This window comes from Jaculus jaculus, chromosome 1, assembly GCF_020740685.1.
Source record: "Jaculus jaculus isolate mJacJac1 chromosome 1, mJacJac1.mat.Y.cur, whole genome shotgun sequence".
Classification (NCBI taxonomy): Eukaryota; Metazoa; Chordata; class Mammalia; order Rodentia; family Dipodidae; genus Jaculus; species Jaculus jaculus.
In genome coordinates this window covers 146657217-146672381 of record NC_059102.1, presented here as the reverse complement: position 1 = coordinate 146672381, position 15165 = coordinate 146657217, and the positions used below count along the sequence as shown (strand labels likewise).

At 44.9% G+C, this 15165-nt stretch overlaps 1 protein-coding gene across 3 annotated transcripts in view; it reads left to right on the top strand.

Annotated features, from left to right (window-relative positions):
- Ttf1 (transcription termination factor 1) overlaps positions 1-6748 on the top strand; it is a 38178-nt gene extending 31430 nt beyond the window's left edge. For 2 of the 3 annotated variants that reach the window (XM_004653832.2, XM_045141770.1), the window contains exons 10-12: positions 1517-1602; positions 5084-5271; positions 6148-6748. In XM_004653832.2, the coding sequence (XP_004653889.2) occupies positions 1517-1602; positions 5084-5265 (268 nt within the window). In that variant the 3' untranslated portion in view covers positions 5266-5271; positions 6148-6748. Of the gene's footprint in view, positions 1-1516; positions 1603-5083; positions 5272-6144 lie in introns of all 3 variants that reach the window. The other variant, XM_045141771.1, reaches the window with a different exon arrangement.
- Positions 6749-15165: the final 8417 nt, after the last annotated feature.

Genomic DNA, 15165 nt, shown 5'->3' with positions numbered 1-15165 from the left:
AAAGTATCCAGATATCTAAGTTAGTTATTTATTTACTTATTTGAGAGAGAGGCAGATAGAGAATGGGCACACCAGGGCCTCGGCCACTGCAAATGAACTCCACAGGCATGTGCCTCCTTGTTCATCTGGCTTGCACCTTAACGGCTAAGGCATCTCTCCAGCCCAGTTTTGTTTTTGTTTTTGTTTGGTCTTTTGAGGTAGGGTCTCACTCTAGCCCAGGCTGACCTGGAATACACTATATAGTCTCAGGGTGGCCTCAAATTCACAGCGATCCTCCTACCTCTGCCTCCCAAGTGCTGGGATTAAAGGCGTGCGCCACCTCACCTGGTGGGTTTTATTTTTTAATAAGTGTGTGTGTATCTATGTGGAGGATGCATGCAGAGGCCAGAAGACAGCCTCACATGTCCCCTCAGAAACACTATCCCCTCCCTTCGTCTCATCCTTCCTCCCTGTCTCCCTCCCTCCATCGTTTCCTTCTTCCCTCTCTCGTTCTTTCTTTCTTCATTTATTTACTACGTGTATGGGAGAGGCATGCCAGGATCTCTTGCTGCTGCAAACAGCACACTTTGCAAGTAAGTGCCTTTAACTGCTGAGCCATCTCCCCAGTCCCCTCCCCTTCTGAGACAAGGAGCCTCTTGTTGGCTTTATTATTGTTGTTTATTTATTTATTTATTTAAGAGAGAAAGAAGCAGAGAGACAGAGAGAATGGGTGTGCCAGGGCCTTCAGCCATTATAAACAAACTCGACTCATGTACCAACTTGTACATCTGGCTTACGTGGGTACTGGAAAAGCAAACCTGGGTCCTGTGGCTTCATAGGCAAACGCCTTAACCACTAAGCCAAATCTCCAGCCCTCTTGTTGCCTTTGAGCTCACAAATTAGGCTGAACTGGCTAGCAGCTAAGCCTCAGGGACATTCATATCTCTGCCTCTCCAGAAGTAGGATAACAAATGTGTGTCACCCAGCCTGTCATTCTTATATGGGTTTTGGTGATCGGACTTAGGAATCCTCACGCTTGCAAAGTGAACGCTTTACCAGCTGAGCTATCTCCCTGACTGCATGCAGATTTTTTGGTTGTTTTTTTTTTTTTTTTTTTGTTCATTTTTATTTATTTGAGTGTGACACAGAGAGAAAGAGACAGAGAGAGAGAGAGAGAATGGGTACGCCAGGGCTTCTAGCCACTGCTAACGAACTCCAGATGTGTGCGCCCCCTTGTGCATCTGGCTAACGTGGGTCCTGGGGAACTGAGCCTCGAACCAGGGTCCCTAGGCTTCACAGGCAAGTGCTTAACCGCTAAGCCATCTTTCCAGCCCTTGGTTTTGTTTTGTTTGAACCATATGAGTAGTAGCTTATCCTATGTGTCACACCTCTATCACACCTTATAGACATGAGGTCATATTCCAGATGAAAAACCACATATGTGTATAGACTTCACCATGGTAATGTACTTGCTACACAAGTATTGAAATGATGAAGTTTTAACTGATGCTTTTTAAAATTTTTATTCTTTTTAAAGTGATGTTCCTCCATCTTACGTTCAAACCAAATTTTATAAGCTGAAAGCTGCTTGTGTTCCCTTTTGGCAGAAGAAGACTTTCCCAGGTGAGTATTCCAAACCTTAGTTATAAAAACACAGCACCTACCTCAAAAAACCAAAGGGGGAAAAAAAAGCAAGGTGTGGTGGTACATGCCTTAAACCCTAGCACTCTGGAGGCAGAGGTAGGAGGATCGCTGTGAGTTCAAGTTTAGCCTGAGCCTACATAGTGAGTTCCTGGTCAAACTGTATTAGAGCGAGACCCTACCTTGACAAAGCAACGAGAATGTGGCATTCAGTGCTACATGCGAGTTGCATGTCACATAGAACTTCAGCTTCATCAGTTGTATCGGTGAATGCTGACAGTTTATAATCCCCCAGCTGCACTTTCAAAGGGACTGAACGAAATAGGAACATGTAAACTGTGGTCATCATATATGAGACTGTGGTTTCTAATCCCAGCACTGAATAAACTGAGCATGGTGGTACGCACCTGTAACCCTGGTACTTGGAAGGTAGAGGATGGAACATCAGAAGTTCAAAGTCATTCTCAACTACATAGCTTGAGGCCACCTTAGACTACATGAGACCTTGTCCCAAAAATATTACAAAAGAAAAAAAGACTACAGAGATTGCTTAGTGGTTAAGACATTTGCCTGTGAAGCCTAAGGACCCAGGTTCTATTCTCCAGGTTCCACATAAGCCAGATGCACAAAGTGGTACATGCTTCTGGAGTTTGTTTGCAGTGGCTAGAGGCCCTGGCATGCCCATTCTCTCCCTCCCCCGCTCCCTCTGTCTCACATTAAAAAAAAAAAAAAATTGGGCTGGAGAGATGGCTTAGTGGTCAAGGCACTTGCCTGTGAAGCCTAAAGGACTCAGGTTCCATTCTCCAGGACCCACGTAAGCCAGATGCACCAGGTGGCACATGCATGTGGAGTTTGTTTGTAGTGGCTAGAGGCCCTGCCACACTCATATCCTTTCTCCCTGCCTTCTCCCCCCAAATAAATAAAAATATTTTAAAAAATTAAGCCAAGTGTAGTGGTCATGCCTTTAATCTCAGCATTCAGTAGACACAGAAAGGAAGATTGCTGTGAGTTTCAGGCCACCCTGAAACTACATAGTTAATTCCAGATCAACCTGGGCCAGAGTGAGACCCTACCTCAAAAAAAGAGAAAAAGAAAAAAGATTTGTGGCCAGGCATGATGATGCATGTATGTAATCCAAGTATTTACTTATGTGGTGGAGGCAGGAAAATCAGGAGTTTGAGGCCAATTTGACTGTTACATCAAGATCATGTCTCGAAAATAAAATATAAAATAGATAAGTTCCTGGATCTCCTCCCAGACCTGTGTTGAGTGAATTCTTTTCAGTGGAGATGTTAATGAGTGCTTGCTCTCAACAAGCAGGATAAGCCCCAACAGATGAAAGGCTATCCCCATCAGAGTTCAGCCTGGAAAACCAATGAGTTAAGTGGGCTTCCTTACAAAGCATGAGGAAGAAGTTATTTACCAGGAGTATGGAAACCCCAAAGCAGCCATAGCATCAAACGTTCTTATCCCAGGGCTGAGTAATTAAGGCATTTGCGTGAAAAGCACAAGGACCCAGGTTTGATTCCCAGGACCCACATTAGCCAGATGCACAAGGGGGCTCACACTACTGTGCTTGTTTGAAGTGGCTAGAGGCCCTCGAATGCCCATTCTCTCTCTCTCTCTCTCTCTCTCTCTCTCTCTCCATCTTTCTCTGCATTTTTCTCTGCCAAATAAAGAAATATATTTTAAACAATAACTTTTTTAACTTATCCCAGCATGGAAGATACCCCGTGGGATGCATAGATGATGTTCACTGCCTCTTGATATTTTGATATTCCATCCTTTCTATACTCTTTATCTCCCCTTGATACCTTCTTTGTGCATCATTGCTTACAGCTGACACAAGGGGTACCTGAGGTCTTACATGCAAGAGGGTCTGCTGATGCCATCCTCTTTTTTTTTTAAGAGAGAGAGAGAACTGGCATGCCAGGGCCTCAGCCACTGTATTTGAACTCCAGATGCTTGTGCCACATAGTGGGCATGTGCAACCTTGCGCTTGCCTTAACATAGGATCTGGAGAGTCAAATATGGATCCTGAGGCTTCACAGGCAAGCGCCTTAAACACGAAGCCATCTCCCCAGGCCCTGGCTTGCTTGTTTTTTAATGAGAGACAGTAAGAGAATTGGCACACCAGGGCCCCCAGCCACTGTAATCAGATTCCAGATGCATATGCCACCTTGTACATATGCACAACCTTGCATGCTTGTGTCACCTTGTATGTCTGGCTTACATGGGATTTGAAGAGTCAAATATGGGACCTTAGGCTTTGCAGGCAAGCACCTTAAGCACTAAGTCATCTCTTCAGCGCCCCCTCTCCCCCATCCTTCTATGGGAAGATGTCAATGGGAAGTCCTAGCTACTTCTGGTAAAAGATGACATTAGTAGGCTGGAGGGATGGCTTAGCAGTTAAGGCATTTGCCTGCAAAGCCAAAGGACCCAGGTTCGAATTCCCAGGACCCACGTAAGCCAGGTGCACAAGGGGTTGCACATGTCTGGAGTTCATTTGCAGTGACTAGAGGCCCTGGCGCACCCATTCATATTCTCTCCTCTGTGTGTGTGTGTGTGTGTGTGTGTGTGTGTGTGTGTGTGTACGTGCATATGTCTCCCTCTCTCTCCCTCACTCTCTTAAATAAACAAAAATAATTTTTTTGAAAAGGGGGAAAAAGATGATAATAGTTGTTTTTCTTGGAGGACTACATCACAGAGCACTTTCCAAATGCCAGCCACATCCAGCAGCTGTACCATGCATACGGGCCAGCCTCCTGTGCTCTACCCAGCAGCAGTGTTACCCCTGGAGCCAGAGAGCAGGGACATTGCCCAGAAGTGTGTGGTAAAATACTAGTTTGCATTTAGCTGACATCACTACCGAAGTTTCCCATGACTTTGGGCGGGTTTCTTAATGTCTTTAGGTCCCAGTTTACTCATTTGAAGAAAAGGACTAAATAATATAAGTAAAGTAAGTAGACTGCCGGCTGTGGTGGCACACGCCTTTAATCCCAGCACTCGGGAGGCAGAGGTAGGAGGATCACCATGAGTTCGAGGCCACCCTGAGGCTACATAGTTAATTCCAGGTCAGCCTGCACCAGAGTGAAACCCTACCTCAAAAAAACAAAAAATAACAATAAAAAAGTAAAGTAAGTAGACTGCATTTTTCTTGATTTTTAAAAAATTTATTTGAGGAGTAAGTATGGAAGCACCAGAGCCTTCTGCCACTAGAAATGATCTCCAGACACATGGATCACTTTATGTATCTGGCTTTACGTGGGCACTGGGGAGTCAACCCCAAACTATCAGGATTTGCAAACAAGTACCTTTAGCCACTGAGCCATCTCTCCAAGCCCCAGACTAGGTGTTGCACATAGGAGTAAGACCAGGGAAGAATGGGCCAGGGTCCTGTGTCCGTTGACCTAGATAAGAGGCTTTGTATAAATAATTTCAAAATTCCATTTCTTTCTTGTAGAGATTATTGACTACTTGTATGAGACCAGTCTTCCTTTGCTTAAAGAAAAGTTAAACAAGAAAATGGAGAAACAAGGCACACAAGTCCAGGCACCCTCAGCACCTAAACAGGACTTCTTATTTAAAGATATCTTTCACTGTGACGACGACAGTGAGGGAGAAGACATAGAAGACCACAGCTGAGCAGAGGTCACTACTTCCTGTCCTTTTGTTCTTAGTTGGGTTGTATCTGTACACACATATTCATCAGCTCTCTCATTGTAGCCAAGTACCCAAGGTGATCAACCCAAAAAGGCTACTCTTGGCTCAGAAAGAGAAAAGGTTTATTTTGGTTTTGGAGGACCTAGTCCCATGTTCCATTGGCTCCATTGCTTTGGGCCTGTGGTAAGGCAGCATGTCATGGCTAGAATGTGTGACAGTAAAGTCATACTACTAAGAGCCAAGAAGCAAAAGAGAATAAGGAGGCATCCTATAGTACTTTTCGAGGCTCATCCCCAGCATAGGCCCATATCTTAAATGTTCCACCACCTCTCAGTAACACTGCCTTAGGGACCTCGCCTTTAATATGTTTGTCTATGAGGACTTTCCAGGTCCACACTTGAAAGTAAAACTCTTTCTAAGACTGATGCTTATTAAAGACTACAATGAGCCAGGTGTGGTGGTGCACACCTTTAATCCCAGCACTCGGGAGGCAGAGGTAGGAGGATTGTCATGAATTTGAGGCCACCCTGAGACTTCATAGTGAATTCCAGGTCAGCCTGGGCTAGAGCAAGACCCTACCTCGAAAAACAAAAAAAAAATAAAATAAATAAAGACTGTGCAATGGCAGGCAAGCATTAAAAATGTGTTAGTATTCAAGTAAAGTTTGAGTGTGAGGAGCATGAATTGATTTAGTATTTCCATACCACACACTAAAGGTCCCATAGACCTGAAGCATCCTCAGTCCCTTTTACCGCAGCAGAAGGTAGAGTCATGCTGTGGGCATTTCATTATGCAGTTTACACACTCAGCAAAATGAGAACGCTCACCCTTCCATAATATCGTTTTGCTTTCTTTTCCCAGCAGCTCAGATGTGCGGTCTCAGTATGGATAAGTGTCCGATGGGCATGTGGATCTGCTCTTCCCTCAGGCTGGTTTCTGTGACTCTCACTGTACACATCTCGTCTCTTGAGTAGGCTGCCAGTGGTCATAAATCACACCTCTCACATGAGGTATCCTCTTGAAGAAAGTCACTGAATTTACATGGTATTGATCTGGTTGTTTTGTGTTGCTTATATAAAAACTGGTCCTTAGGCTTTTTGGAAGAGGCTGAAGGCTCAGATACAACTCCTCTTGGAGTCTCAAAAACCATCTGAACTCTGGGCATGGTAGTGCACGCCTTTAATCCCAACACTCAAGAGGCAGAGGTAGAAGGATCGCTGTGAGTTCAAGGCCACCCTGAGACTACTACATAGTAAATTCCAGGTCAGCCTAGGCTAGAGTGAGACCCTACCTCAAAAAACCTCCCCCCCAAGAGAAGTGAAAGATGCAATCTTTGATCAGAAATGCAGAACCACTGTAGATCTTTCAAATGAGAGAATTTACTACAGGGATTTAGGTAACCAAAAAAAAAAAAAAATCTATAATCCCAACTCAGGAGCCAGAGGCAGTACAGTTTCAGATTCAAGGCCAGCCTGGGCTACAGAATAAGACCTGTCAAACACAACAAGATTGTTAAATGGGATAGAGATAAATTGTCCAAAGACAGGCACCACAGGGAGGTTGTTGCAGGTCCTACACAGCAACCCCCATGCCTCCAGCTGCCTCTACAAACCCTGGGCTGTTGCTGCTGCCCTTGTAAGAGCTTATGTCCCACTTTCTCCAGGAACCTGTGTGTTCATGGGACACTGCAGTTTCTGCCTCGTCCTGCCTTCAAATCTCTCATAGTACCTCACATGGGCCATCCCTCACTCTGCTGCAAGGAAGTCTAGGACATCAAGTGTTCATGCTCCTGGCCTGTCTTCAGGGGAGAGTAGAAGAAGGAATTACGCCCCATGCAGTTCAGGTTCACTGTCCCCTGAGTGCTTTCAGGGTCATTTGTGTTAGGATGTGGGCTGATTAATCTGCAAACCTACGTGTGTTTCCAGACCTGCCACAGTGGGAGAAGGAAGCCCTTAAACAAGTATGGTATGGGAGTCTTGTTTCCCACACTTGTGTTTCCCAGCACATCTCACTGTATTGTGCAAATAGTAGACATTACATGTTCAGTAACTAATCAGACCCAGTGGTGCTTGGCCTGTAATTTCAGTACTTGGAAGCAGGAGGTAGGAGGATCAGGAATTCAAGGTCATCCTTGGCTACATTGAAGCCAGCCTGGGCTACATGTGACTCTGGTCAAAAAACAAAACAAGGGGGCTGGAGAGATGGTTTAGCAGTTAAGTGCTTCCCTTTGAAGCCTAAGGACCCTGGTTCAAGGCTCAATCCCCCAGGACCTACGTTAGCCAGATGCACAAGGAAGCGCACACAACTGGAGTCGTTTGCAGTAGCTAGAGGCCCTGGCGTGCCCATTCTCTCTCTCTCTCTCTCTTCTTTATCTGAAGTAAATAAATAAAAATAAAATATTTTTTAAAACAACAAGTAAACAAAAACTTATGGAACAAATATTGTGTTGGTGAGCATTTCTCCTTTAGTTTGCTCCTTCTGTCACTTTTGGAGAACAATTAGTAACACAGATCAAAACCTGAAGCATTTACATCTCCGTGACAATGGTTTCACTTGCAAGAATTCATCTTAAAGAAATAACAGAACTAATGTGTAAAATACATTTGTAATAAAGAAAATATGTAAATGTTCCTTAATAAGAAATTTGTTAAGTCATGGTGTATTCATAGAATGGAATGTTATATGGTAATTAAAAATGATAATGATAGCTTTGAGTGACATGAACAGATAATATTTTCACTGAAATACTTCAGGAATACATATATTTTCTCAATTTTGTAAAAAGTTAAATAAAAGAATGTGGTTGTTTACACAAGTGTGTGTGCAATGAATCCAGAGTGCGGACAGTGGTGCTGTGAGCAGGTCACAGACCACAGCTCTACTGCAGCGGCCTGTGGAACTCAGGCAGCCCAGGGACCTGTGCTCTTACACCAAGCATAAAGGAGAAGCTCCTTTGAGTAAGAGTGACTCCCAACTCCTCAGAGTCCCTGAAAGGGACTCTTCTTGAGCTCTTCTGTTGTCCCTTCCACAGAAGCCATCTTCTCGGCCTGCACAGACAGCTCTGAGGCCTGAATCATGCAGCCACACTTCTCCCCAGAGCTCTGCCCTATAGAAGGAAGGGCGTCTTCCACAGCTAGCGAAGCAACCCTGGCTGCTATATCTGAACAAAGGCTCATGTCTGACAGAACTGCCACCACTGTGGCCAGAGGATGGGACTGACTTCCTCAGCTCTGAAGCTGGGATTTAGCTGAGAGGTCAGTGTCCTCATAAGAGGCCCTTAGCAGAAAATGAACAGGCCCAGAGGAAGCAACCCACAAGTTCACGTGCATGGCAGGGTAATTACTCAAGCCATCAATCTTACCCAGTGACTTTGTAGACTTCAAAAATTTGGATCTTTTGTTTGTTTTGGTTTTTGTTTTTCAAGGTAAGGTCTCACTCTAGCCCAGGCCGACCTGGAATTCACTATGTAGTCTTAGGTTGGCCTCGAGCTCACAGCCATCCTACCTCTGCCTGCCAAGTCCTGGGATTAAAGGCGTGCGCCACTATGCCCAGCTAACTAGCATTTGGGTTTTATTGTTTGAATGTGTGGTATGTTTGCAAGTATATATATACTTGGTGTGTGTACAGGTGTGCATGTGGAGGCCAGCAGTTGACATCAGGTGTCATCCTCAGTTGCTTTCCACCTTTTTGTATGTGTGGGTGGGTGTGTATAGGTGGTGTACTTGTGTGTAGAAGCCAGAAATCAACATCAAGTGTCTGCCTTCAGTGCTCTCTTTTTTGAGAAAGGGTCTCTTCCTGAACATAGAACTCACCAGTTAGCCTCTACTAGCTAGCCAGTAAGCACTAGGGAATTCTGTCTCCTCCCCAGCAGTGGGACCAAAGACCCACCACCACACCCAGCTTTTACATGAGTGGTGGGGATATGAATGCAGGTTCTTACATTTGTGTGACATAGCAGTTACAGTCTCATGTTGCTGGGACACACTTAACTAGAAGTAGCTTATAGGAAGAAAGGATCTATTTCAGGCTGACGGTTTTGGGGAGAGTTTCATTATGGCAGAGAAAAGAATGGCAGCCAGCTCAGTGTCACACAGCAGCAGCACAGAGAGCGGCTAGCATTGGCAAGCAGGTTGGACTAATCAACCCCAAGGACTGCCTCCAGCAAGGGTCTGCCTCCCAAAGACTCCACCAGCTGGGGACTAAGGAATCTTAATCACCAATACTTGAGTCTTTGGGGGAACATTTTACTTTTTATTTATTTTATTTATTTATTAGAGACAGGGAGAGAGAGAGAGAGTGAGAATGGGTGGGCCAAGGCCTCTAGCCACTGCAAATGAACTCCAGACGCATGCACCACCATGTACATCTGGCTTAGATGACCTAGAGAATGGAACTGGGGTTCTTAGGCTTCTCAGGCATGTGTCTTAACCACTAAGCTATCTCTCCAGCCCTAGGGGGACATTTTACATTCAAACAACCACACGCAGCAAACGCTGAGCTGTCTCCCCAGTCACCCACTTACAGGGTCTCACAGTGAAGCTGGAACTCCCCAGTTCAGCTAGCCTAGCCAGCCAGCAAGCTCTGGGGATCACCCTGTCTCCTGTGCTGGGATTTCAGGCACTTTATTCACACCCACCTTCTATGGGACACTGGGGATCCAATTTTGGGTCTTCAAGCTGTGCAGCAAGCACTTCATCCATTGATTGTCTTCCCCAGCCCCGTTTTATTTTTCATAACTTTTTCTTTTGAAAAATATTTGAAAGAGAGGAGAGAAAAACTGGGCATGTGTTGGAGCCTCCTGCTTTGTTGCTTTGTGTATCTGGCTTTACATGGGTACTGGGGAATTGAATCTAGGCTATCAGGCTTTGCAAGCAAGCACCTTTTACTACTGTGCCATCTCTCCAGCCCAACTAATTTTTTTTTCAAGGTAGGGTCTCACTCTAGCCCAGGCTGACCTGCAATTCACTATGTAGTCTCAGGGTGGTCTTGAATTCACAGTGATCCTCCCACCTTTGCCTTCCAATTGCTGGGATTAAAGGTGTGTGACACCATGCCTGGCTCCAACTATTTATTTTCTTTCTTTTTTTTTTTTTTTTTTTTTTTCTGGTTTTTACAAGGTAGGGTTTCACTCTAGCTCAGGCTGACCTGGAATTCACTATGTAGTCTCAGGGTGGCCTCAAACTCATGGTGATCCTCCTACCTCTGCCTCGTGAGTGCTGGGATTAAAGGCATGTGCCACCATGCCAGCTTCTTATTTACTTAACAGAGAGCAAGAAGCAGACAGTGAATGGGTGTGTCAGGACCTGCAGCCCCTGCAAACAAACTCCAGACACATGTGCCACCTTGTGCATTTGGCTTACATGGGTACTTTGCAAGCAAGTGCCTTAACCGCTAAGCCATCTCTCCAGCCCTCCAAATATTTCTTTATTTTTTTAATATATTTTATTTATTTATTTGAGAGAGAGAAAAACATACAGAGAGATAATGGGCACACCAGGGCCTACAGCCACTGCAAACAAACTCCAGACACATGTGCCACCTTGTGCATCTGGCTCACGTGGATCCTGGGGAATCGAACCAAGGTCCTTTGGTTTTTCAGGCAAGTGCCTTAACTGCTAAGCCGTCTAGCCCCCTCCAACTATTTCTTATATCTCCTATCTCTGCATCCCCCAGAAAGTGAAACAACAAATAGGAAACCACATAGATCTCACCCATGCCAACCACACTTGGCTCTCCTAACTCGTCAACCATTTGTTGGCAATGAGTCCAGGGGTTCAGAGAAAAAAGTGAGCAGGGTAGACTAGGTCAAGGGGAGGTTCATGAGCAGAGGGAGTATGAAGGGAACTGTGCATGTGGTGAGGGCAGGAAGACTTCTGGGTTCCAGAGGCAGATTTGAGCAGACTCCCTATTAATGGCAGAGAATAGGTGAAGGGAAAAGGAAGCATCACCAAGAGGTGATGCGGTTGCTCACTCCATGAAGACTTCTTGGCAGCCCTAGTGTGGAGAATGGTAGAGGAGGAAACCTCACATAGGAAGTACAGAGCACACTCAAAGTGAGCAAGGGCGGCAAAGACGGAAACGGTGCCCACCCACCTCACAGGAAATGAGAGGTTTTAAAATTCTGCCTTGTTTGGCTGCTTGGCCACAGTCCCTGTCACTTTGCACTTCACTTCTGTGATTAACTTCTCAGCTGTTACCAGCCCAGCCTCCGTTAGACAACAGAGGCCCAGGCTGTGAGCATAGAGCAGGCCAGTGTCTGAGTCAGGCTACAACACCCCATTCGCTTCCCACCATCACCTTCCACTCACAGGCTGCAGGTATGGCCAACCACAGGAGCTGGGGCCTAGAAGGCAAAGAAGGGACAAGAGGCACACGTGGTGCCCACTTTCCTGGACGCAAGACAGTCTGCACACCACATTTGGCTTATTTCCTACCATTCTTGGTGCCAGCTTTCTTCAGTCTCATGGGAAAAATCGAGTCCCTCTGCCTGTTCCCAGCTTACACAGCCATCGACAACCCACTCCTACAGTGACTTCACACCCTTTTTCATATGTGTGTTCAATGTGTGGATGCACATATGTGTGTGCACGGAGGCCAGAGGACAACTTCAAGTGGCGTTCCTCAGGAATACCATCTACCGTTTTTGGCAACAGGGTCTCTCCTTAGCCTGGAGCCTAGCAGTTAGGCTAGTCCGGCTGGGCATCAACCCTCAGCAATCTGCCTGTCTCATGCTTGCCAAAGTCACCCCTTTCTGCACAACATCCTCACATCCTCTCCCATGGGACTTAACTGTGTAAGGCCTCAGTCTTCAGTGAGCCCTTCCGCCTTCCTCCTACCTTCACCCAAACCCCACCTACCCCCTCAAGTCCCAACTTTTTAAATTTTTTTTTATTTATTTATTTGAGAGTGACAGACAGAGAAAGAGGCAGAGAGAATGGACACACCAGGGCCTCCAGCCACTGCAAATGAACTCCAGACACGTGTGTCCCTTGTGCATCTGGCTAACGTGGGACCTGGGGAACCGAGCCTCGAACCGGGGTCCTTAGGCTTCACAGGCAAGCGCTTAACCGCTAAGCCATCTCTTCACCCCTTTTTTGGGATTTTTTGAAGTAGGGTCTTACTCTAGCACAGGCTGGCCTGGAACTCATAGTAATCCTCCTACCTCTGCCTCCCCAGTGCTGGAATTAAAGGCATGTACCACCATGCCTAGCCTAAAGTCCCAATTTTTAACCCCTGCCAACTCCCCTCACAATATCCCATTCTCTGTGTTAAAAAAGAATAGAGGGATTGAGAGATGACTGTTAAGGCACTTGCCTGTGAAGTGTAAGGACCCATGTTCAACTCTCCAGGTCCCACATAAGCCAGACACACAAGCAAGAACACAAGGTCACACATGCACATAAGGTGGTGCGTGCACCTAGAGTTCAATTGCAGTAACTGGAGGCCCTGGCATACCAATCCCCTCTCCCTCCCTCCCTCCCTCTCTTTCTCTCGCTCTCACTCTCACTCTTGCTCTTGCTTTCACTCTCTCACATAAAATAAAAGACCAGTCAGGCTGGAGAAATGGTTTAGTGGTTAAGGCATTTGCCTGCAAAGCCTAAGGACCCTGGCTCAACTCCCCAGGACCCATGTAAACCAGATTCATAAGAGGACACATGCATCTGGAGTTCGTTTGCAGGGGCTAGAGGCCCTGGCATGCCCATTCTCTCTCATTCTTTCTATATATACCTCTTTCTTTCTCTCTCTCAAATAAATAAATAACAATTTTCAAAACAGAAAGAGGCCAGTCAATTGGGCTGGCACTAAACCTTTGGTCCCAGGTACCACCTCCCAGCAGGCTGAACTAGCAGCCCTTACTCAAGCCCTAACATTAGCCAGATATCTTTCTGCTAACATGTACGCAGACTCAAAATACACCTAAAGCGTCATATATTAAAATATTTTACTGGTGGTATCACCATACCTGATTTTAACCTATACTACAAAGCCATAGTAACAAAAACAGCATGGTACTGGCACAAAAACAGACATGTAGATCAGTGGAACAGAATAGAGGACCCAGATGTAAGCCCAAGTAGCTATAGCCACCTGATATTCGATAAAAATGCCAAAAATACTCATTGGAGAAGAGACAGCCTGTTCAGCAAATGGTGTTTTGAAAACTGGATATATATCTGCAGAAGGATGAAAATAGATTCTTCTCTCTCACCATGCACAAGAATTAAGTCCAAATGGATTAAAGACCTTAACATCAGACCTGAAACTCTGAAACTGCTAGAGGAAAAAGTAGGGGAAACCCTTCAACATATTGGTCTTGGCAAAGACTTTCTGAATACAACCCCAATTGCTCAGGCAATAAAACCACAGATTAATCCCTGGGACCTCATGAAATTACAAAGATTTTGCACTGCAAAAGACACAGTGAAAAAAGCAAAGAGGCAACCTACAGAATGGGAAAAAATCTTTGCCAGCTCTATATCTGATAGAGGATTAATATCTAGGATATACAAAGAACTCAAAAAGTTAAGTAATAAGGAATCAAACAAGCCAATCAAAAAATGGGCTATGGAGCTAAATAGAGAGCTCTCAAAGGAAGAAATACGAATGGCATATAAGCATCTAAAAAAATGTTCTACGTCACTAGTCATCAGGGAAATGCAGATTAAAACTACATTGAGATTCCATCTCACTCCTGTCAGATTGGCCACCATCATGAAAACAAATGATCATAAATGTTGGCGGGGATGTGGAAAAAAAGGAACCCTTCTGCACTGCTTGTGGGAATGTAATCTGGTCCAGCCATTGTGGAAAACAGTGTGGAGGTTCCTAAAACTGCTAGAGAATGATCTACCATATGACCCAGCTATAGCACTCCTAGGCATATATCCAAAAGACTCATCACATTTCCTTAGAAGTACGTGCTCAACCATGTTTATTGCTGCTCAATTTATAATAGCTGGGAAATGGAACCAGCCTAGATGTCCCTCAACAGATGAGTGGATAATGAAGATGTAGCACATTTATACAATGGAGTTCTACTCAGCGGTAAAGAAAAATGAAGTTATGAAATTTGCAGAAAAATGGATGGACCTGGAAAGTATTATACTAAGTGAGGTAACCCAGACTCAGAAAGCCAAGCACCACATGTTCTCTCTCATATGTGGATCCTAGCTACAGATGACTGGGCTTCTGCGTGAGAATGAAAATACTTAGTAGCAGAGGCCTGTAAGTTAAAAAGGAGACATAAAGGGTAGAGAAAGGAAGAGGGGAGGATACTTAATAGGTTGATATTGTATATATGTAATTAAATGATTGTAATGGGGAGGTAATATGATGGAGAATGGAATTTCAAATGGGAAAGTGTGGGGGTGGGGAGGGAGGGAATTACCATGGGATATATTTTATAATCATGGAAAATGTTAATAAAAATTTAAAAAATAATAACAAAAAAAATAAAAACTACATTGAGATTCCATCTCACTCCTGTCAGATTGGCCACCATCATGAAAACAAATGATCATAAATGTTGGCGGGGATGTGGAAAAAAAGGAACCCTTCTGCACTGCTGGTGGGAATGCAATCTGGTCCAGCCATTGTGGAAAACAGTGTGGAGGTTCCTAAAACAGCTAAAGATTGATCTACCATATGACCCAGCTATAGCACTCTTAGGCATATATCCAAAGGACTCATCTCATTTCCTTAGAAGTACGTGCTCAACCATGTTTATTGCTGCTCAATTTATAATAGCTGGGAAATGGAACCAGCCTAGATGTCCCTCAACTGATGAGTGGATAATGAAGATGTGGCACATTTATACAATGGAGTTCTACTCAGCGGTAAAGAAAAATGAAGTTATGAAATTTGCAGAAAAATGGGTGGACC